At 46.3% G+C, this 23,046-nt stretch overlaps 1 protein-coding gene across 2 annotated transcripts; it reads right to left on the bottom strand.

Annotated features, from left to right (window-relative positions):
• Positions 1–1,498: 1,498 nt before the first annotated feature.
• LOC136497734 (extensin-like) lies at positions 1,499–2,939 on the bottom strand. Of its 2 annotated transcripts, none has more exons than XM_066493583.1 (2): positions 1,970–2,939; positions 1,499–1,799 (listed from the first exon to the last, which is right to left on the bottom strand). In XM_066493583.1, the coding sequence occupies exon 1, from the start codon at positions 2,853–2,855 to the stop codon at positions 2,016–2,018; it is 840 nt and encodes a 279-aa protein (XP_066349680.1). In that variant the 5' UTR covers positions 2,856–2,939; the 3' UTR covers positions 1,499–1,799; positions 1,970–2,015. The 2 variants fall into 2 exon arrangements, with proteins under 2 accessions (XP_066349680.1, XP_066349681.1); XM_066493584.1 differs by having other exon boundaries at positions 1,499–1,796.
• Between the last annotated feature and the right edge of the window lie 20,107 nt (positions 2,940–23,046).

The raw sequence follows: 23,046 nt of genomic DNA, 5'->3' as shown, positions 1-23,046 counted from the left end.
TGATATATATATGGTATTGCCTTTGTGATGACATGGATGTGATATATATGTGCTATATTGTGTTTGTGATGTCACAGATGTTATATATATCTCTTATATGCTGTGTTTGTGAATATAGAATAAAAAATAGCCTATTTGCCGAGTGCCAGGGCCAAGGCACTCGGTAAAGATTTTACGAAAAAAAATAAAAAATATTTGCCGAGCGCCGACCTGGCAGGGCACTCGGCAAAGAAATTATTAAAAAAAATAAAAAAAATCTTTGCCGAGTGCCTCCCCGGTAGGACACTCGGCAAAGAAAATTTTAAAAAAAATTAAAAAATCTTTGCCGAGCGCCTCTGACATGGAACTCGGCAAAGCACGTACTAAGGCAACCGGCGCCGTGACGCTCACTTTCTTTGCTGAGTGCCGAGATTGCACTCGGCAAAGACTTTGCCGAGTGCCCAATAAAAAATGCTCGGCAAAGAATTCTTTGCCGACGGATTTTTTACCGGAGGCTCTTTGCCGAGTGCATTAGGCACTCGGCAAAGCGCCTGAATCCAGTAGTGCCTTATCTCATGCACTGTGTAATATGTACGGAATACTGGTAATCTTTTTAACACGGGGAAAGAAAAAAATGGTTATCAGTTTACAGCAATGGGTAAGGTAAAGTATCATGCCGTACACCAGCGTCAGTGTAGCAACTTTTTTATTCACTGAGTAGCTAGCGTTCCTTTTTTTTTTCCTTTTCTTTTTGCAGGTAAAAAAAACCCAGTGTTCTTGTTTGCTTTCTCTTGGCACCATGCGTCCATGCTGCCTTTCATTGCTACTAGTAGTAGTAGGAAATGTGGGGGCATGGATCTCACTCTGGTTGCAATTTGCCCTGAAACTTGCGTTTTTAACCCTTTGATCTAGCAACATCGTCTGTGTCTGTGAATGAAACAGATTAATAACAACACCGTACCGAACCGCATTTGACCCTAGAAGACACGGCAAGCATCTCGATTTGTCCTGCTCCGCACGGTGGCTGCATCTTTCTGTCCATCGCACTTCTGCTCCTATAGCTGTGTTTCCGTCCGTAGGAGTCTGGAATGCAAGCATCTCGATTTGTCTACTCCTAGGCAAGGTGCATTCACCGTCTAGATGCGTCTAGAATGCACCTAGACGCATCTGTACACTCCAGGACATTTGGGTTCCACCAAATTCCTATCTTTGATACTATGTAAAAAGAAAATTCTTCATCACATCAAACTTACGATACATGTATAGAGTACTAAATGTTGATGAAATCAAAAATTAATTGTACAGTTTGGTTGTACTTTACGAAACGAAAGTTTTGAACGATTGAATAATTATTACCAAATAGAAACAAAACGACGTTGTAGCTACAGTGTAGTCGTCACGTCACCGCTGAAAAGAGCTCCAGTACCAGGAGAAGGCCATACGGTGCAGTGCAGACTGCAGAAGATTTATTAAAAACACTAATAGTAGTTTTTTGTTGCATTTTCCACATTTAAAAAGATTTACTAAAAACACTAATAGTAGCTTTTTCTTGCATTTTCCACATCCATTTCGGTTTTACACCAATAGTTGCAATACCATTACCCACACAAATACACCTGCTAACACATTGACGAACACAAAACTTTAAAACGGGAGGACAGGAAACAGTGGGAGCAGAGCTCTGCATTATTCTCCTCTACTAGCTGGGATGGATGGCAGCACACGGAGAGGAGTGTAGGACTCGGCGACTCGTCTCTCATCATCATCAGCTCATCTTGGCCCGGCTGGCTACGACACAACTCTCTTCGATCGATCACCTTCTGCAACACAAAAAGGGGAACCGAGTAATTGTTATTTGTTAGTAGGAGAGTACATACCCATTAGACAAACTCGAAGGAGAGGAAACTACGACACATTTTCTTGACACAAGCATAGAATAGAAAATGTTTATGTGTGCAAGCATATGCGTATGCTCCATTCTTGTACGTACCTAATGCTCCGAGAGATTGACAGCAGAGTGGTAGACCTCACTTCTTCTAGTAGTAAGGCGGCGGCGGCGGCGGCGGGCTGGGGGTGTGAGACCCCGGCGGCTGCTTGTACGCCGGCGGGGTAGGGGTCGGCGGCTTGTACGCCGGTGGAGTAGGGGTCGTGGGCTTGTAGGTTGGCGGCGTCGGCTTGGGCATCGGCGTGTAGGTCGGCGGCTTGGTAGCCGGTGGCTTGGGTGTGGGAGTGTACGTCGGCGGGGCCGGCTTGGGCGTCGGGTACGTTGGCGGCTTGGGGCTCGGAGTGTACACCGGCGGGCTCGGCTTGGGCGTCGGAGGCTTGGTAGCCGGTGGCTTGGGGCTCGGTGTGTAAGTCGGTGGGGTAGGCTTGGGTGTCGGGTGGGTTGGCGGCTTGGTAGCCGGTGGCTTCGGCGTCGGGGTGTACGTCGGCTTGGGTGTCGGAGGCTTGGTAGCCGGTGGCTTGGGGGTAGGGGTGTACGTCGGTGGAGTTGGCTTCGGTGTCGGGTAGGTTGGTGGCTTGGGGCTGGGGGTGTACGTCGGAGGAGCTGGCTTTGGTGTGGGCTTCGTCGGGGTCGGGGTGTAGGTCGGCGGCCTGCGCTTGGGCGGAGACGGCTTGGGGGGCGTCGGAGTGGGAGTGTACGTCGGTGGCGTCGGCTTGGGGGTTGCCGGCGGCGTGGGCTTGGGGCTCGGGGTGTAGGTGGGCGGCTTCTCCGGCTTGTGGCCGTGCTCCTTGGGCGGCTTCTCCGGCTTCGGGGTGGGGGTGGCCGGCGGCGTCGGCGTCGGGTAGCCGCCGCCGTAGCCGGCGTCGGCCTGGATCTCCACGGCCAGGCTCACGGCCACCAGGGCCACCAGCAGAGCGGCCTTGCCACCCATCCTCTCTCACTCTCGTTCACTCACTCCAAGCTCTTCTCTGCTTGGCTCCAGCTGCCCACTGTGTTGTGGTGGTCTGAGGAGAGACGCTCACCCTGCCACTGCTTATATACACGGAGGAGGGGGTGGCGCGGGAGGCTTCCCCGTTGGTCACTCACCGCTCACTGGTCCATCACGGGCCAGTCTGAACCTGCTGACGCTCGGCATGGAATATAGAGCCGTGAATAGCTCCTAGGGCGGTGGAGCAGGTGCATTTACGTCGTTGCATATACAAGTATTTTGCACCGAACCGTACCCAGGGCTGCATGCATCACTCCGCCTTGCACTTGCACTGAGGCCCTGTTTAGATTCCATCAAAAAAACAAAATTTTTTTAAGATTTTTCGTCACATCAAATCTTGTGGCACATGTATGAAGCATTAAATATAGGTAAAAAGAATAACTAATTGCACAGTTTGTCTGTAATTGACGAGACAAATCTTTTAAGCCTAAATAGTCCATAATTGAACAATTTTTGCCAAATACAAATAAAAGTGCTACAGTAGTCAAAAACAAAAAAAAATTCGGAACTAAACGCGCCCTGAAGTAGCAAGAAGAGGCATGTGACGTTCGCGCAGCTCGCCGAGATCAAACGACGTGGATCAAGCACAGCTGCACAGCAGAGAATGCTGCGTAGGGGAAAGATAGTATATATACAAGTAGAGATGTGTTCATCAGTAGGAGCATATTCCCGTTCCCCACACCACACACATTTGTTCTTGAGCATGCGATCTGATCAGTCTCACACGGGCACATGCCCACATTACCCTCGTCGGAGGTAAAATTAATCTAGCTGTCATTATAATTCTAGCAGCAAACTCCAATTTATGGCATAATATTCCATCCGTCAACGACCTATATTTTTTCAAAGAAAAAAAGAAAATTTGCTTCCGGCCTCCCAATAGTTCTGCATCCACTTATACCCTCAACAACCTATATACATACTCAAATATTTTCTTTTTTATCATGAGGAAACTTGTCCAATGTGTTGAACCGGAGATATGGCTCCGTTCGCTTGTTTCGCTGAAATTTGATGATGCCGATGCTGATGCTGATGCTGATCTGTTACGAGAGAAAAAACATTGTTCCTTTGCTGAAAAGTATTGCCGAAGAACAGGATGATAAGAAGGTGAAGTGTAACGTGAAGGTGAACTAATGGATTAAGATCGGATTGGAACTGAACAAAACATCTGCCACCTTGTAGGATTTTCTCTCTTTTTTTCCAGGGGAAAAAAATACCAGGCCTCCTTTTAGGACTAATGGGCTAAAGTGATTAAGAACGAGGCCCAACTAATTGGAATCGTTAGTATGCTTTTGTGCATTTCGGCTCTTGTTTTACCTTACCCAGAGCATTTCGTCATGTCCTCTCGTTCTGCCCTATGCAAAGCAAAGTCGCAGAAATTTTGAGTAGTACTTCAAGGAGCTCGTGTAGTGTGAAAAGGTTTTGGGCTAGGGGACGAATACATTATACGCGGTTCTCTGCAGGAGGAAAGGGAGAGGATGTTGCCCACAAATGGCTGACGACGACGAGAAGCATGTGCATTCATCTGAGCAAAGGCAGTTTTAGCTTATATATGTGCCCTGTTCGCTTGGCTGACGTAGCTCAAAGTACTATTGACTAAATTATTGTGAAAAAAAATATTATTTGTTCGGCTTATAAACCAGCTGAACGGGACGACGATGGTCGCTGAAAAAGCTGAGCCGGTTGTCTTCTTCCCTCCTCCGTCCGCCGAACCAAACCACACGAAAGCAGGCGAAATCGATCATTTCCCCGGAAATCGAGATCGAGATGCTCTCGTCCTCCTCCTCATGTCCAGCTCGTCTTTATTGGTGTGGCCACGCACAAACACCGCCCGGAAAAACGCCCACCAGCCAGCACTAGAGTACATATGACTGTGTCTCGGTGAACTGCATGCTGTCGGTGGGAATCGTCGTATGAGATCAGATGTGTGTTTGGAAGGTTTTCTTTTCTGCTATTTTGTGAGATTTCTGTGTCCCAAACGTGGCCTTAGCAAGGTGAGACGGGACTGAACGGACAAGATATTTTTTTTTAACATCCAGCAATGCAGCTCGAGTGAGCTCATCAACAAAAGACAAGAACTACTACTTGCTAAGATACATGCATATGCCACGCCTACAGTTCATCCATTCACACACCACCGACGACTGAAATAGCTGGCCAGCTCTTGTATCATGGTTCACTACATGTATACGTCCAAAGCTGTTGCTGTCGCTCAGCCAGGTTTGGCATGCATGTCGCTGCCCTGAAATGGCAAGAAAAAGATCGATCTCGCGCGCCAGCTAGCTAGTATCATAGCAATGTTACCGCAAGGTATATGCTTTGGCAAATGGCAAGGCTTGGTTTGGTGCCACTGCGATTGAAAGGTGCTCTCTCGCTGCACATGCAAGGCCATGAAAATAGCATCGCTTTGCCAGTATATGAATATGAAAATGATGAAAGCACATTCCCATAGGTCTGCTTTTCTTTCTCAACCCTTTGCAGTGTTGCAGATTTGCAGTCTCACATATTACTTGCTAGTGACCGTCACGAGAGTATACATAAATTACGAGTGCAGTGGGCCCGTGCCTGCACACAAGAAAAGGTTGACTGCTTGACATATATCCTGCAGTAGTGAGGTGGAAAAAAAAAACAGCGCTTTTCTTAGATTCGATAAGGGAACATTAGGCCGAGGGCACGTGCTAGGGTTCTGGATCTGTAGCTACAAGCCTGCAAAATCTAGTGCTATAGTATGCTAATGTAATTAATCCGCTATGTTTTTTTAATACGTAGCTTTGCTATGCATCTAGATATATATTATAATCTAAATATATAATAAATATCATGCATCTAAAAAGCAAAAATGATAATTTGGAACGAAGAGTATACCGTTAAGGTGTGTTTGGTTGGCTACATTCGCCTTCATACTTGATGCCATGGGTGGATGTGTAAGCCTATATCTCGTTGCTGAGTGGATGCAGAAATACAACCTCACCCTGTCCCAGTGGATACGCTCAAAGGTCCTATTCGGTAGGACTTATTGCTGCTGCGATTAATTTGTTGTGAGAAAAAAATACTATTTTCATAGCCGAAAAGTAGAACTGATTTTGGCCGATAATAGTTTCACTATTCATCTTGGCTAGATGGACGATGCAGCATCTTGTGATGGCCCAAGTATCATCCTATTAGGAAGATTCCTTGTATCTACCCATACTGGCAACTAAATAACTTTACAGAGGATTACAACTAAATAGTATCCATTCAGTCTACTAATGCAAGATATACGATGCACGGCTGTGAAAGTAATCAAACACAAACACAAACACACCCTTAAGTAGCGTATGCATGTAGACGAATGATTGTGCTGTAAAATTTTTAACCAACCTCCTGGCATGGGGCATGCAGTCCATCGGTCTGTTTGCTGGTTGGTTTCTGGGCTGATTTGGGTTGGCTGGTGCTGGTTTATTGTGAGAAGAAAATACTGTTGGCTGACTGGTTTGGACCGGCTGAAACCAATAAACGAACAGGCTGACATAAGTGTGTCCCCTTGGTGCTGGTGTAATTAATTTTTTCATTGGGCAGATGAGATTCTCACGTACTTCTAGAAAGTTCCTGAGAGGCCATTTCTCTATACTGACCCCATGAAAAAGGGTAAGCGCAAAGCATGACGTATTTTATGGTCGTTTCGAGCAAAGTTATAGGCGCCGCGTGGTGGACGTACGATCATATGCTTCGCGTTTTTTTATTGTACAGTATACTCCCTATGTCACGTGGACGTTATAGAGTTAGTCACGTACCCCAGGGACGAGGATAAATATCTGTATTACCCTTGCACATCTGCTACTTCTCTGATTTGACATGCACCACACCACCCTTCATCTCTCTAGTATTTTTTTCTTACAATAAATCGGCCAAAATAATATTTCGCCTCTGTTTTTCTCACCTCCTGATGACGGAAAGAGTAGCTGAGCAAGTATGGATGGACTGATGGGACGTCAGCTTAGGCTGGGATGGCTATAATATCTTGCTTTGTGAGACAAATTTTGAACACTATAAGGTCATGTATTATGAGATGGATGGAGTACTTGTCGTAGGTAAGCTATCTAGCATGGTCTCGCTCTCGCAGCCTCGCTCGATCCACCGATGCTGCCCTGCGATGTGTAGAGTTGGATCCATGCATTGGGTGACTGACGATGATAGGATAGGGCGGAGGCCCTTGCTAGCTTTTGAAGCAAAGCACGAGCGCCATGATTCGGCGTGGTGTGCTTAATTTCTAGGAGCCATGCATGGGAGGGAGGGGGTTTCGTCGGCTTAAGCTGTGAAGTAATTTCAGCGCGAGCCGTATGTAGCATGCAGTTGCGGTGCGGGGCACGGTAGGACGTCAACTTCCATCTCTACTGCTGCTACTAGTGCCAAAATGGCACAAAATAAAGGGATCACGACTCGATTCAGGCGCTTTGTCGAGTACCTAATGCACTCGGCAAATGCTACTTTGTCCTCAACAAAGTCATTGCCGAGGGTAGCACTTGGCAAAGAGCCTCCGATAAAAAATTCGTCGGCAAAGAATTTTTTGCCGAGCGTCTTTTATCGGACACTCGGCAAAGTCTTTGTCGAGTACAATCTCGGCACTCGGCAAAGAAAAGTGACTGTCACGGCGCCGGTTGCGTTAGCAAATGCTTTGCCGAGTGCAATGTCAGAAGCGCTCGGCAAAGATTTTTTAATTTTTTTTTCAAAATTTCTTTGCCGAGTGCCCTACCGGGGAGGTACTCGGCAAAGATTTTTTTTTTATTTTTTTTAATAATTTCTTTGCCGAGTGCCCTGCCAGGTCAGTGCTCGGCAAATATTTTTTAATTTTTTTTCATAATTTCTTTGCCGAGTGCCCTGTCAGAGCAGCACTCGGCAAAGAGGCTAATTTTTTTTTTGATTCTATATTCACAAACACAGCATATAAGAGATATATATAACATATATGACATCGCAAACACAATATAGCACATATATATCACATCCATCTCATCACAAAGGTAATACCACATATATATCACATGTCGATCACACAATATCTCATATACACGACATCACAAGCCTAATAGGTCCAATATCCATCGAAACAAGTCGATAGTTGATCACAGTACATCACATGCCCATCAAGCGATGAAAAAGAGATACAAACTACCGGTGAGGAGGAAACTGAGTGCTTGATGAAGGAAAAGTGTCGTCGCCTGCTTGCGCTTGAGATGGGTTATTCGAACCCACCGACGGAGGCTGCATAAAGGACAAGAGATTGCATCTGTTAGAGTGGTCATCTAATGAAAGCACTAGTCGAAACAATTTGGTTTCATACTCACATGACTAGCTCTAACTGGCGGCGACGGTGGAGCGAACTGCGGCACAGCTACACCGTGCATTTGCCTAAAGTTCTGCAAGAACGTCGTAATCTCCGCCAGCTGCTTGGCCTGCCTTTCCCACTCGGCTCGCTCATCCTGTCTTTCCCGCTCGGCCTACTCGGTCCTCGCCGCCAGGTCCCGCAGCTCCTGAGCCATCCTCTCGTTCTCGGCCTGCAATATTTCAATCGAATGTTTCAGTAATGCAAAGGTAACTAAGTTATTTAAAGATCAATGTACGAAGAGTTAAACGGGATTAACCTGGAGTGCGTTGACCCGCTGCTGTGAAGGGGACGGCCATTGGCGTATGGCCAGGCCTCCGCTCGGGGTCTGTGCTTGGATCTGGGAGAGGGAGGGAATCTCGCTGGGCTCGAGGGTGCCATCGCCAATCCAGTACCACTCATGCTTCTTGCCTTGTCCGAGCCTCATGACCATCGTCCCATCGATGTCGTCGGTGCTCGGATCCCAGTTTGGCCCATGGACCGACCTTGCCTCCGACGCGTACGAACTGATGCGGGTGTGGACGCTCGGGTTGCTGTAGAACTCGGACGGGTCATCCGGGGTGAAGGTGACAGCAGACGTCGCATTACCCTTGCGGGCCAGACCATATGCCATGAAATTGGAGATGGACTGCCCACCATGTGACGACGACTGCGAGAAAGACAACAAGATGATTAGAAGAAACATGCAAAATGGAGCGTCAGAATACTAAAAATTCACGTACCCATGCTTGCTTGTACGCGCCGAGGCTGCGGCTGCCTTGATGGTGTGTGGGGCCTATCGCTGCCATACGCCGCTCCCGCCCCGCCTCGTGGTCCTAGATATAACCCTCTATGAACCACATGTCCACGATCATCTCCCAGCAGTCCCGATACGACTCGCACCACCATGGAATTGTCTACATGTCATAAAGAATTTGAGATGTAAGAAGACCAAATTAAAGCTACTTAATCTCAAAACGAATCAGTATTATTCTTCTTCATTTACCTCAAGGTACTGTTCCCGGGTCAGCGTCCTCTGTCTTGCCTGTGTCTTGGTGATCTTCTCACCAAGGTGCGTGGCGTAGTACTTGACGATGCAAGTGAGGCGCTCCTCATAGTGCATGTCGGTGATTCGTTTCCTGGCACTTTTCACTATCACCTTCTCCGCCCTGTCCTCCTGTCCCTCTTCACATCTGAAAAAAGTCTGCAGATAGACACAATGTATCAATTCATTATGTCAAAAAAAGTCAAATGAATGCGATGTATTGATCAAAGTTGTGCGAGCGAGACTTACCTAGAACTCTCTCCTCACCCGCTCCTACTTATCTCCACATGTGTCGGGGGCATCTTTGTAGTGGTCCCACGATTTGACCGGCTCAGTGTTCCCCTTGTGTGTGACAATGCCGGGGTAAAAGTGCCTACACACAAGACCCAGGATGCGGTTGGGGTTGCGTGAGTCACCAGGCGACACAACCAGCCAGTGCCTGCACAAGTCATTAACAAACATTATTAGTTTCTCTGACAATTTTCAACAGGTTATATGAAGTAGCTGTGATAAAATCTAAAGTTACTTACCTGTCCCCCTGGGGGCGGATCACTGGGCGTAGGGGAAGAAGCGGAGGCCCAGGGAGTTTCGAGGGACCTCGCAAGTAGATCCTGGCCACAGTAGAGGAGTCTGAACCAGCTGTGCCTCTAGCCTCGCCGCCCTGCTGTGCCTCGTCTCCCTCGTCGTCCGTCTGCCGAACCAGCTCCTCCTCGTCCGAGGAGTCCGGGGTACGGCGCTCCTCCTCCGGCACGTCACGTGGCCTGACTAGAGGAGGCCGGCCCCTCCTGCTGCCACTGCCGCTACCGCTGCTCCTGGCCCTCTGCCTCCTCCCGTCCGACGACCCCTCTTCTGCATCCGGATCTGCATCGCGTGCCCTCATGAACCTCGAGTTCACTTTCCTTGGCACACGAGTGCCCGCCATCACATGTGGAGATGTCTGGCTTTTAGGCATTCGACGTCACAACTTGCTCCAAACTTTCTCAAATTTTTACCACGGCCTTCACATGCGATAAAAAGACACCTCGACAAGTTTCGTGATTTTTGGACTTCGTTTGGATTTTGTATAATTTAAATACACTTTTCCCACAAGTACATCATCATGTTACGACAACAAGATGCTCGTAATTTCATGCGAGTTCCTGGATACGGCCTCAACATACGCCAAACATCATGAATACCATTTTTTGAATGACCAAATTTCATTATTTCATGTACATGCAGTTCAAATTTGAAATAGTCAAAAAAAATTCAACGAAACAAAAATAATTAAGGAAATATAGTAACAAAACTCAAAATTGTCCCAGATTTTGAAATGGAGTTTTAATTACTGTAGCAAGTCCCCAGAAAAAAATAGGGCAAAAAAAACAAAAATAAATTAATTTGCCGAGTGCCAACCTTGGCACTCGACAAAGAAGCCTTTGCCGAGTGCCAGCTCACAGGGCACTCGGCAAAGAATTTTTTTTTAAAAAAAACCCTTTGCCGAGAGCCTAACGGCGGGGCTCTCGACAAAGGCTGACGACAGGTGGCTGCCGTCACGCCGGCCACCTTTGCCGACGGCCAAATTTTGCCGAGCGCCCGGCACTCGGCAAAGATTTTTTTGCCGACAGCCAATATTTGCCGAGCGCCCGGCACTCGGCAAAGGAAAATTTTTGCCGACGGCTAAAGTTTGTTGAGCGTCCGGCTCTCGGCAAAGGTAGATTTGCCGACGGCCTATCTTTGCCGAGTGCCGCTGGGTCCGGCTCTCGGCAAATATTGCCTTTACCGAGTGCCTGACAGAAAGCACTCGGCAAACCTTTTTGCACTTGGCAAATCAGCCGTGTCCGGTAGTGGCCAAGATGATGGTTGTGTGCATGTCTGGCAATCAGTGATCAGAAATAATGGGCCTTTCTGGAAGCTGAATACAGCCAGTCAGATACTAGATAAGTACGTACTACCAAGTATTATAGGTGGTAGTTAGGCCTTGTTTAGTTCTTTTTTAAAAAATTTACACTCTATCTCATCGAATGTTTGAACATATGTATGAAGTATTAAATATAGACAAAAAAATAACTAATTGCACAGTTTATGACTAATTTGCGAGACGAATCTTTTAAGTCTAACTAGTCCACGATTTGATAATGGGGTACTATAGTAACACATGTGCTAATGATAAATTAATTATGTTTAATAAATTTGTCTCATGGTTTACTGATGAATTCTGTAACTTATTTTTTTATTAGTATCAAACACCCCACAACGATTCAACACTAACATGACCACTTCGCTGTAGGTGTCGATATGCAGGAGCGTCTTCCTTGATTCGGTAAAGTACTGGCTAGTAGTGTCACTACGCATGAATGCTGATCAACTCGCAGTTTAATTTCACCATGTGCACTTTAGAATGCCTGCTGTGTCCTCGCTTATTTACCAGTATATATAAATTTGATGAACGAAGGCACGAAAAGCCTCAGACGGGCTTGGCACGCTAGGCCGGCACTGGCCCGGTCCGAAAAAGCACGGCCTGCCTCGTGCCCGTGCCTAGCACGGCTCGGCGTCGTGCCCGTGCCTGGGCCTCCACAGCGGCCCGTAGTGCCGGTCCGGGCACGGCACGGTTTTTGGGTCAACACGATGCGGCCCGAGTATTTTAGATTGTTAGATTTTCTCTAGATGAATCACAAATGTTGGATCACAAAACCTAACTATCTTCCCACATCTCTGAGTTTCCTGTCCACACTGCCTCTCCCTCCGACTCCTTCACGCACTCACTCTCCCTCATGCACTTTGCTCCAAGCCCACCACTTCCGTTTCTCCACTCCCTCCAGCGGCTTTGCGGCGAGGCGCGGAGGCCGCGCGGCTCGCCTGACGCAGCGTGGTGGCAGCAGCGAGCGCGTAGCGGCGAGATCTGCAGCGGCGGCGAGCGCGCGGCAACGACAATGGCAACGGCGCCGCGCTAAGCGGAGGCCGCATGGGGCTCGCAGTGGTGCCCCGCCTCTCTCTTTGCCGCGCGGGAGAATGGTTGCCGGGGCAAGCCACCACCGCTTCCCCCTCGCTCGGCTCTCCCCGTTGTCGTCGCTCCTAGTGACGGCGTCCTCCTCTCCTACGGCGACGCGGGTCCACGGGGACAGCAACTACGACGCGATGGCGCGACAACGGCGACGACGAGGTTGCTCCTCGCGTGGAGCTGCAGTGCTCGGGCCAGCACGGGCACGTCGGGCTGCCATGCTGGACGCCACGAACGGCACGGCTAACCGGCGATAGAGCCGTGCCTGGACCGAGGTCTCAACACGGCGGCACTATCAGGCACGGCATGACTAGACTGCCATGCCGTGGCCGTGGCTGTGGCCATGCCGTGCCGTGCCGGGCGGCCCGGTTGGCCAAGTATACTCTGTCCACCGTCCATACATGCAGTCTCGAGTCTCAACGCAAGCAGGCATGGGATGTCAGATGGCTTGATATTGGCGAATAGACAAGTACCCTACCGAATAAACTGGATTGGCATGTTGGAGCTCTGCATTATACTAGTAGTAGATTACCAGTAGTCTACACTGCACAGTACACGATGCCACAGGGGTGCAGTGCTGTTGGACGGAATTTTGCTGAGCACAAGGTTGGCAGGTTACCCAAGCTCCCATGCCAGGGGTGTAGGTTAGGCCTTGTTTACGTTCTATCTCTTCGAATATCTGGACATATACATAAAATATTAAATATAGATTAAAAAATAATTAATTATATAATTTACGACTAATTTACGAGATGAATCTTTTAAACCTAATTAGTTCACGATTTGATAATGTTATGCTATAGTAACACATTTGCTAATGATGGATTAATTATGCTTAATAAATTCGTCTCGCAATTTTATGATAGATTCTGTAATTTGTTTTATTATTAGTATCTGAACACTCTATACGACGTCTCTATGTGATACCCAAAACTTTACGTCCTGAATTTAATCAAACCCTTAACGAAAATGTACTCACCTGTACCAGATGAAAGTGGGGAGCTAGTGTAGTGCGGCGAACAACCAGACAACCAGTCCTGGTACAGGTAGTTCGTCACTAATTTTACACCTGTTGACATTTCTTCTGCTCCTGCTTCCTGAGCGACGTGCCGGCGAGGTGTTTTTTCTTCCGTACGTTGCGCCATGAACCCAGCAAGTAGGAAGGAGTAGCAAGGAGACACGTCTGAGAAAAAGAAACCAGAGCAGCACTAGAAACCCAGGCGCGGCTTCGCCGCGCTATACAAGATCGTCCAGTTATTGGTTGGCACCGTCCTCAATCACTGATATGCTAAACGTAGTCATGAGTTATCAAAACCCATGTGAGTTTTGAGTAACTGTACAAATTTCTCAGAGTTAAATGACTGTGCTGAGGAAGAATAGGCCAAAGCAACATTAATTTTTTACATGGACATTAGTTTGTTGTAGAACAACCAGGTAACAGTTTAGCACAACAGTATTGCTCCTACCATTAATTTTTGTGAGTCATTGTCTGCACATTTTGAGCACGTCCAATGGCAATGGAAGATTCCCAATGAACCTCGACATTCTACTAGCAGCCAATAAATTTGTATGATCTTCCTGTGACATATAAATAAATAGAGCTTTGGTATAGAATTAACATACTTCACTTGGAATTAATGGAGCTTACAAGTATTTTCATCTTATGAAGCCAATGGTAAAAGCAGTACATAAAACACTAAAGTTACACATGAGTTCATACTAATGCCGTCTCACAGCTTTGGATGAGCAGGCTCTCGACACAATAAAGTATGTCATGTTCTCCCAAGTTCTGATTTTGGTGTTGGATCCCGTGGGTTCCCCTTTACTCTTCATTGTCAATAATAATAAATAACAGACCTCAAATGGAAATGAGCTACAGATAAACACAAAATAAAAAATAAATCATTTTTATCATAAAAAATAAACCATGGACGAACAGTAAATTGCACGATGGTGCGAAATAGCACACTACATAAAGATTATATTACAATTACAAAAAATAACTAAAGAGAGCAGGATGAAGGATTAGATGTTCCAAAACAATTCTATTGTTTTCCAGAACTGTCCACTTGACAAGCCAGTGCATAATGAATTGTCTGATGCTCTGATATTTTAGTTTGAATATTACTTAGTAGCAGTGTTTTTTTTAACACATGATGACATGTAAAGCATGAAGGGCATTACTCATTAGTACTGTAATAATGAGAAAATGAAAACTTTGATTCTGCAGATGGAAACTAATCTGCACCTGGTTTCTAGCCATTTGTACAATAAACTGAACTGGTGAATAGCTAAGCTGTTTACTTATTGGTTAATGGAAATGCAGATCAAGGAACTCTAAAGGTTCGGGAAAGTAGATTATTGCAGGGCTCTTGTGGTAGAGAAGTGTAGCTGTCTTATGATGAAGATCATTGAGGTAGGCAGCAAGGAGAGGAAGCGAGAACTGTGAGGCGGAGATGACAGCACCACAGTGGACAACAGCACAGAAGCAGGTTACGGGAGCGAGGTCGGGGATGGAGAGGGGCGGAACGTACCGGTGCCACCCGGCAAGCGCCCACTGCCATGGCCGGCTAGCACATACCTGTTCTCAGATAGAGGCGCTGGGGCAGACAGGTAGGGTGTGTCTTTGCGATCGTAGCTGCGTGGAAGGCAGAGACGCAGAGTACATAGAGGGCGGAGGCTGGCGGGCGAGATTGCCGTGTCTCGTGCCACCCTTTCGTCGGCGCCGCTGCCGCAAGCCGCACTCTATTGGCTCATGCCCCACTCGATTTGCCTAAGATGCTGCTGTAAATATGTACCTGAGCAACCACATTACAGAATGTTTTTACGTATGCACTTTGCTATGTCTTTGTTCAAAGAAAATTTAGTCTACCATCCCACAAACAAAACAATGTCTAGATGCTGGCAGCTAAATAGTAGCATATACCAAAGCCTACAAACCAATAGTTAGTCCCATTCCAAATTTTAAATGATCTTGATGTAATGCAGCAGTGTGAGCACCGGAGGTGGACCTGACGAAAGCCATCTCGTCCAGGTCAAGCTCGTAGATGGCAATCAAGTGCCATCGTGACAATAGTCTATTGGTAGGTGACTAACAGAATAGCAGTCATCTCACATATTTTTTAGGTTTAAACTGAATAATCATCTCATAGGCAGAGCATCGAACACTTGCTGTGCATATGTGTTTTGAATAGACAGAGGTGGGTAGCAGGACACATACCTCCCAGTGTGGAACGCTCTTCCTTGCCTGCATGTAGCGAGAAGATTGTAGCAGCTGGAGACATTCGTGGGGAGGGGAGGGGACGCCAGGAGCAGTGGCGAGGTGAGGGGCGACCGCCGCCAGTTCGTCGTGGAATTTCCTTGAGGTCCAGCGCCTGGATCAAGTGGATGCGAGCGGCGTGAGACGAGTGTGGATCGGTCGAGGCAGTGAACGCAGGTGAGAACACGTTGCCATCTCCTCCAGCGCCTGGGCCGCGACCGACGTCTTCGCGCCGCTCTCCTCTAGTACCGCGGCCGTGCCTAGGCGGCGGAGTCACGCCCCTCGACCTCGCGTCGCGACCGAGCGGCGGAGGCGCGGTCCTTGTATTCGCGCCGCTCTCCGGCGCTCGTGACGAGTAGCGGCAGCGGCGCGGCCTCGGCAGGGGAGCGGGCGGCGAACGGCGGCATCGCTTCGGCGGGGGGCGGGGGTGGCGGCCTAGGCGAGGGCTAGGACAGGGGCGACGACGGGTACGGGGATAGGAGTAAAGATGGCAACGGGGCCGATACCCGACGGGTATTTGATGCATTAGGGGATGAGGATGGGATCATATCTTTACCCGTGAGTATATAAATGGGCAAGAATCCATACCCGACGGGTATTGCGGGTACGAGAACGTTCTCTGTTTACCCGTCCCCGTTACCCGTTGGGGAACCCGACTATTTAAGCTGTCATGCTAGTATTAGGCCCAAAGAAGCTCAACATAGGTATTTTTGCCCAAATCTGAACAATCATATATATAGTTTGTGTGTTCTAGAAACCCTAGTTCAATTTTTCCTCACCATCTCCGCCAGCAGCACAAGCATACCTGCCCTACGAGCGCTCGTTTCCCTCGCTTCCTCCGTTCGGTCTCTCTGCCACCTTTGCTTGTCCTCCTCGCAACCTCGCTCCTTCTTCTCGGCATCTCCGAGACTCCGACACTTATGCCCGGATGAAGAAGAAACGTCTCCGATTGCAAAGCTACGACCCCAAGTGGCCTTGTTTATCGGGTATGCAGTACCCGTCGGGTATCCGTTACCCGACCGATGCCCAACGGGTACGGGGATGGGCAAGAATCTATACCCGAGACAGTTAACGGGGACGGGGACGGGATGAATTCTCCGTAGCGGGGAAGAGAACGTTCCGACGATACCCGACGGGTACATCCCCGTTGCCATCCTTAGATGGGAGCGGTGGCGGCGGCCGAGTCGCGGCGCGGGGCTACGGGAGGAGGAGCGTCGGGACTCGGACTGCCACGGCAGGACGAGCCGATGTGCGAGAAGGTTCCGAGGTTTCGACCCATAATCGGACGGTCCACATCATTTCGTCGCTCGATCCTATGGCTGAGAAAAGCGGGCGACGTGGCCCAGTGAGACGCTCGAGCTTGGCTCAGGATTCGAAAGGAAGAGAAGAGATTCAGTGGAGCTGTGGTGTGACGGCCGTTCGCTTCCTGCCTGGGAGCTGAATCCTGGGATTTTCAGCCCAGAAAGCGCACGCCAAACCCGGACGGCGTCCCGCAGCGGGCCACAAGCCCACACAGATAGACGGACCGACTGTATTCCTTCCTATGCTGGTTCGGCGCGGAGGAAATCGGCCCAGCGTATTTCACAGTTGTGTCACGGACGATTATGGGCTAGGCCCCCAACGTGGCGCAGAAAGAGGAAAAACTACACTTGGTCACTTTCCGTCGTTGTTGGACCGGTTGATCCGATGGGGCCCAATACCCACTGAAAGTGTAGTGGGATTCTGTTGGGTCAGCGCGGTGGGTCCTCGGCCCCGACACCAGACCGAGCCAGACCGTGGCGAAGATCTGTCATCAATGGCCCGGATGCACAGCGAGACGCTGATCAGGATGGCGCGCTTCAGCAGAAGACGGCGGGCTACGAAGCTGAAGAATCATCGAGCGCGCATCAAGCCCAGTACCAGAGTATTTAGGCCCATGTGGAGTGTGTAGCTATATATGTGCTGAGAGGAGTGCAGAGTGAACTTGTGAAATTTGTATTGCAAACTCAAATTCTGAATACAATCCTGTCCTTTGCCGTATCCCCTTCCTCTTCTTCCCTCTGCTCTAAGCTAACAAGATCGTTCAGAACTTAAAGTTGGTGTGTGGTTGAATTACTACCGGATCTGCAACCAGTTTCTTTGAGGCTGCAAATAAATTTTTCTTTGAAGGCAAGACCGTTGTGCCTGCATTTTCTTTGGTTCAGTAGTCCAATAGCCCAAACTTTATGTGGATAATAACTATATACCATTTGGTGACCATAGGTTATTATTTAGTTAAAAGTGGTGCATAACTCTTTTTATTTGCCATCGGACTGTGCAATTGATGCATATACTAGAACTGGGGTTGTAATGTTCTTTAGAGTCCAATTACACACTTACACTACTTAATTTTTAGAAAAAAAGAATTTGTATTCCGGCCACTACAAGAGGTTTGCACACAACTAAGGCTGGACGAAAAAAATCGAAGCTCGTTCGACTCGTGGCTGACTCGACTCCGAGCCGAGCCAAGATTTTAGCTCGTTAGCTATAACGAGCCAACTCAAGCCAGCTCGCGAGCCGCTCGCGAGCTAAACAAGCCAAGCTTGCAGGAAAAAAATATCAAAACTTATATTAGTTTTTGTATTACTTCATGTCTTGCACTTTACAATTGACTGATAACTGGTCTAGACCCTATAAATTGACTGGTAACTGGTTTAGATGCATTTCTTTTATATTATTATTATTCTCAAACTTTAGATAAATACAAATATTATATTTTGTGTATTTTTTATACCTGGCTCGCGAGCTTAACGAGTCAGCTCGAGCTTTTAACGAGCCGAGCCGACCTACCTTTCTGGCTCGTTAGGATAACGAGCCGAGCCGAACTAGCTCGTTATCTTAACGAGCCAGAACGAGCCGAGCCAAGCCGACCTACCTTTCTGGCTCGTTAGGATAATGAGCCAAGACGAACTAGCTCGTTATCTTAACGAGCCAGAACGAGCTGAGCCGAGCTAGCTCGTTATCCAGCCTTACAAACAACCAATTCTTATTACAGCTTCAAACTGCGGTTATATTTAAAAAGCTCACAAAAAGCTAAACCAAGCAAGCGAGCGTCTGTCTAAGCATTAATTCTTTTAAAAGACGACCACCCATGCTTGGCAAAGACCTCCGTAGCTAAAGTCTCTAATGTGCGACATGCCCACTTCAAAGGTGATCTGTTGCACTCCTTTTGCAGGATGTTCCAGAAACGAGTCCAATAAGTTGCCTTGAAAATAACCTGCAAATTAGAGTATAATCTTTTTTTTTGTCAAAAGTCACATCATTTCTACAAATCCAAATAGACCATAAAATTGCACTTGTCCCCACGCAAATTAGAGAACGCATATGCTGGCCTGTTTGTTGAAAACATACTCCAGATAAATCTTATAGATCTATAGGAGCTTGCAAACCAAATGCCATACTAAAGACTCTCCAGACAAATCCCGCAACATGACAATAAAAAAGGATATATTGGATGGTTTTCTTGTTGTCACAAAAACAACATTGATCATCTCCTTTCCAACATCTTCTTAATAAGTTGTCTTTCGTTAAAATTACCCTTTAGTAGGAACCAAATGAAAACCTTGATTTTAAGGGTATTTTCAACTTCCATATTGATTTGTTTAGAGACAAGGCAAGTTGGTTCACAAGATGCTTATACATTGATTGTATGGTGAAAGATCCTAGTTTTGAAAGGCTCCACTTAATGGAATCTCGTTGGTCATCCAATTGTACAAATGCAATCCTCATAACTAGCTCATTCCATTTAAGTAGATTTTCCCCAACTAATGCTCTTCTAAAAGAGATATTAAGGGGTGCAGAACTGAAAACACTAGCTACTGAAATGTGTTTCTTTCTACAAATGTTGTATAGAGATGGGTATTGTTCTTTGAGAGTGGAGTTTCCAAACCATCTATCCTCCCAGAACCTATGTTGTGTACCATTATGAAGGTTAAAAGTGGATAGATGAAGGAAGCAATCTTTGACCTTCATAAGGCCTGACAAAAAAATGTGAGTCTCCTAGTTTCCACTTAACTTCACCAATGGTTTTATTTTTTAGGTACTTCTTCCTAAGAAGCTCTTGCCAAACCCCATCTTCATTAATTAACTTATATAGCCATTTACTAAGTAAGCAAACATTCTGGATTTCAAGATTCAAGATTCCTAGGCCACCTTGAAACAAAGAATTTCCCATTTTATTGGCCTATATTTTCTCTTATGGCAATTGCCTTGCCAAAAGAAGGCAGACCTATAGAAGTCTAGTTTCTTAAGAATGCCCTTTGGTACTTCAAAGAAAGACATCATAAACATAGCAAGGCTACTTAGAAATGAGTTAATTAAAACTAGTCGTCCACCATAGGACAAAAGCTTTCCTTTCTAGCTACTCATTTTTTCTAGAAACGGTCTTCAACTACCTTCCAATCTTTATTATTGAGTTTTTTGTGATTCATTGGAATGCCCAAGTATTGCAAAGGGAAGAGACCAATTTCACACCCAAAGATTTGTGAATATTGTTCTATATGATCCTTTGCCTCTCCATAGCAAAACAATTCACTCTTGTGAAAGTTAATTTTTAAACCTGATAGTTGCTCAAAAGCACATAAAATAATCTTCATATTCTTTGCTTGGTCCAAGTCATGCTCCATGAATAGTAAAGTGTCATCAGCGTATTGCAAAATCAGGAGACCTCCATCTACCAAATATGGGATCAAGCCTTGAATCTGACCATCCTCTTTTGCTCTAGTTATGAATATAGCTAACATATCAACAACTAGATTAAAAAGAATAGGTGAAAGGGGGTCCCCTTGACGAAGACCTTTTTTTGGCTTGGAAGTAACGTCCCACATCATTGTTCACTTTCACTGCAACACTGCCCCCAGAAACAAATTGTTGGACCCATTGACACCACAAAGGTGAGAATCCTTTCAATCTTAGTGTTTGTTGAAGGAATAACCACTTGACTTTATCATATGCCTTCCCATCGTCCACTTTAAAAATTACCCCCATTAAGTTTCTTTCTATGTAGTTCATGAATTGTTTCGTGTAAGATGGTCACACCTTCTAGAATATAAAGCCTAGGAGGAAAAGTTGTCTGGGATGGTTGAATTACCTTCTAAACTAGTGGATTTACTCTATTTGTTGCAACTTTTGTGAAAACCTTGAAGCTCACATTTAGTAGGCAAATAGGTCTAAATTGCTGAATCTTGATTGCCTCTTGACATTTTGGTAACAAAGTTATAATTCCAAAGTTGAGAGAAAAAAGAGGGAGATCACCTTAAACATTGCCATCAAATTAGCTTTTATGACTTCCCAGAAAACTTGGTAAAATTCAGCAGGAAAACCATCTGGGCCTGGAGCCTTATTGTGTTCCATGCTGAAAATGGCCTCTTTTACCTCTGTTTCGGAAAACTTAGCAATAAGGATTTTATTCTCTAGCTTAGAAACCTGAGGAATGTCATCAACCCTACTCTCCAATATAGTAAAATTATTTTCTCGGGAGGGCCAAATAGATTTTGTTAATAAGAGGTTATGTGTTCTTTTAACTTGGCCTCATCCTTTAGGATCTTATTATTTCCTTCCAATTGGAAAATCCTAGTCTTCATATGCTTACCATTAGCAATGAGATGGAAGTACTGAGTGTTGTTCTCACCCTATAAAAAGGTGTTTAGTTTTTGATCTTTGGAACTAGGCTATTTCTTCTTCTCTCAACAAATGAGAGATTCTATCTTTCAAATAGCGAAGCAAATCATGTTCATGTGGGGAAAGAATAGATAGCATTTTTTCCTTTTTGTTTTTGCCTTTAATGTGTTTGGCCCATCCCCTCAAGAATTGGCGTGTACGCCTGATCTTGTATTGCCATCTTTGTAAAGAATTCGAGCCCCTATTCTCACTATTCCAAACATCTGCTACTAGTTCATAAAAACCATCTCTAATGAGCCAGCATAATTCAAATTGGAAAGGCTATTGATTATCTCGAAAAACAGGGGTCCCTGAATCTAGCATCAAAGGGGTATGATCTGAAATATATCTAGTGAGAGCTTGCACCGTCGCTAAAGGGAATTTATGTTCCCAGTCTGTGCTAAGACTCTGTCTAGCCTTTCAAATGTCGACGTCTCCAGAGAGTTCTAATTCTCTCAAATCGAGACTTTCAATGCAAGCATTAAAAATAAAAGGCCTCACCTATCATTATTCTTTTTAGAAGGCCTCCTAATAATATTAAAGTCACCCCCTATGAGTGTTGGTTTATCACCTGCCCTACAAATCTAAACCATCTCTGTAAGGAAGGCTTCTTTGAACTCATCTTGTGCTGCTCCATAAGCTGCAATTAGAGCCTGTTGAAAGCCATCGTCCTTGTTTGTAACATCAAATTTAATACGAAAGTCTCCTACAGTGATATTTCCAATATCAAAAAATTGAAGATAAAACCCAACAAAATTCCACCTGATTGACCTCTAGGCGAAGTCCAATGCCAAAAGAAGTCCCTACCACCACAAAAGTGGTCCAAATCCGAAGCAAAAAAATCATCTCTTCGTGTTTCTAAAATAGCTAAAAAGTCTAAGTGATGATCACAAGAGTTGCCAAGTCTCTAAGACCTCTGCTATTCCAAAATAAGCCTTTCATTTTGAACCTTGTTTGTTAGATTTAACACTAGAGGGAAAGTTTGTTTTCTTTTTCCTTAAAGAACCTTTCCTTTTTGATCCTATATGCTAATCACCTCCAATAGGATCAGCATCCTCATCCACTTGTTCTTCAATAATGCCACTCCACAAGTGGCCGAGTGTGATATTGTCGGTGTTTTGTAGACCGACTAATGAATTTATACGAATGTCATGTTGCTCCAGGAAGACGATGGTAGTGATGGAGACGGGGATCCCAATCTTCCGTCAGGTGATGGTAACTATCGTTGTGGCGGAGAATGACACACCGATCCGGCTTCAGATCGAAAGATCGAACCCTGCAATCTTAGCACCACAGCTCCTCTGGTTATCAACCGAGTCTCGGACCAGGTTGACCTCGCCAAGAAGGCTAATCCCTACCTGCGCAATGAAGAACACAAGCAAGAACAAGAAAAATCGCAACCAAATTGCGGATGTATGATTAATCTCACGAGTTGGGGTCTCACAAACCGATGAACGGCGAAACTGTTCTTGACAGACTAATCTAAGCAAAATCCAAACCCTAATGGAGGGGCGGCAGCTGTTTATGAAGACTCTAGAGTCGTGCAAGACCCCTGGATGCGCCCCTAATGGGCCCAAACTCGATACATGGTCCAACGGACCAAAAGACGGTGTCGCAGCACCCTGGCAGATTCTGGATGCTGACTTGTTTCGATGATTCCCGTTGATTCCGAACAGCTTTTGACATGAAACCACATGGATTGGCTTCCTTATCAAATTAGCTTTCCATCCATATGTGGATCATCAAAAACGGAGTCCGGATGCGTCCTGGACGACCAGTTTAAGGCAGACTGGTCCTGAAGGCCGAGGCAGACTCGAATTCGTGTTGGACTGG

Source organism: Miscanthus floridulus, chromosome 12, assembly GCF_019320115.1.
Source record: "Miscanthus floridulus cultivar M001 chromosome 12, ASM1932011v1, whole genome shotgun sequence".
NCBI classification, from domain to species: Eukaryota; Viridiplantae; Streptophyta; class Magnoliopsida; order Poales; family Poaceae; genus Miscanthus; species Miscanthus floridulus.
The sequence above is the reverse complement of the archived record's forward strand: the minus strand, read 5'-3'. Positions and strand labels throughout refer to the sequence as shown.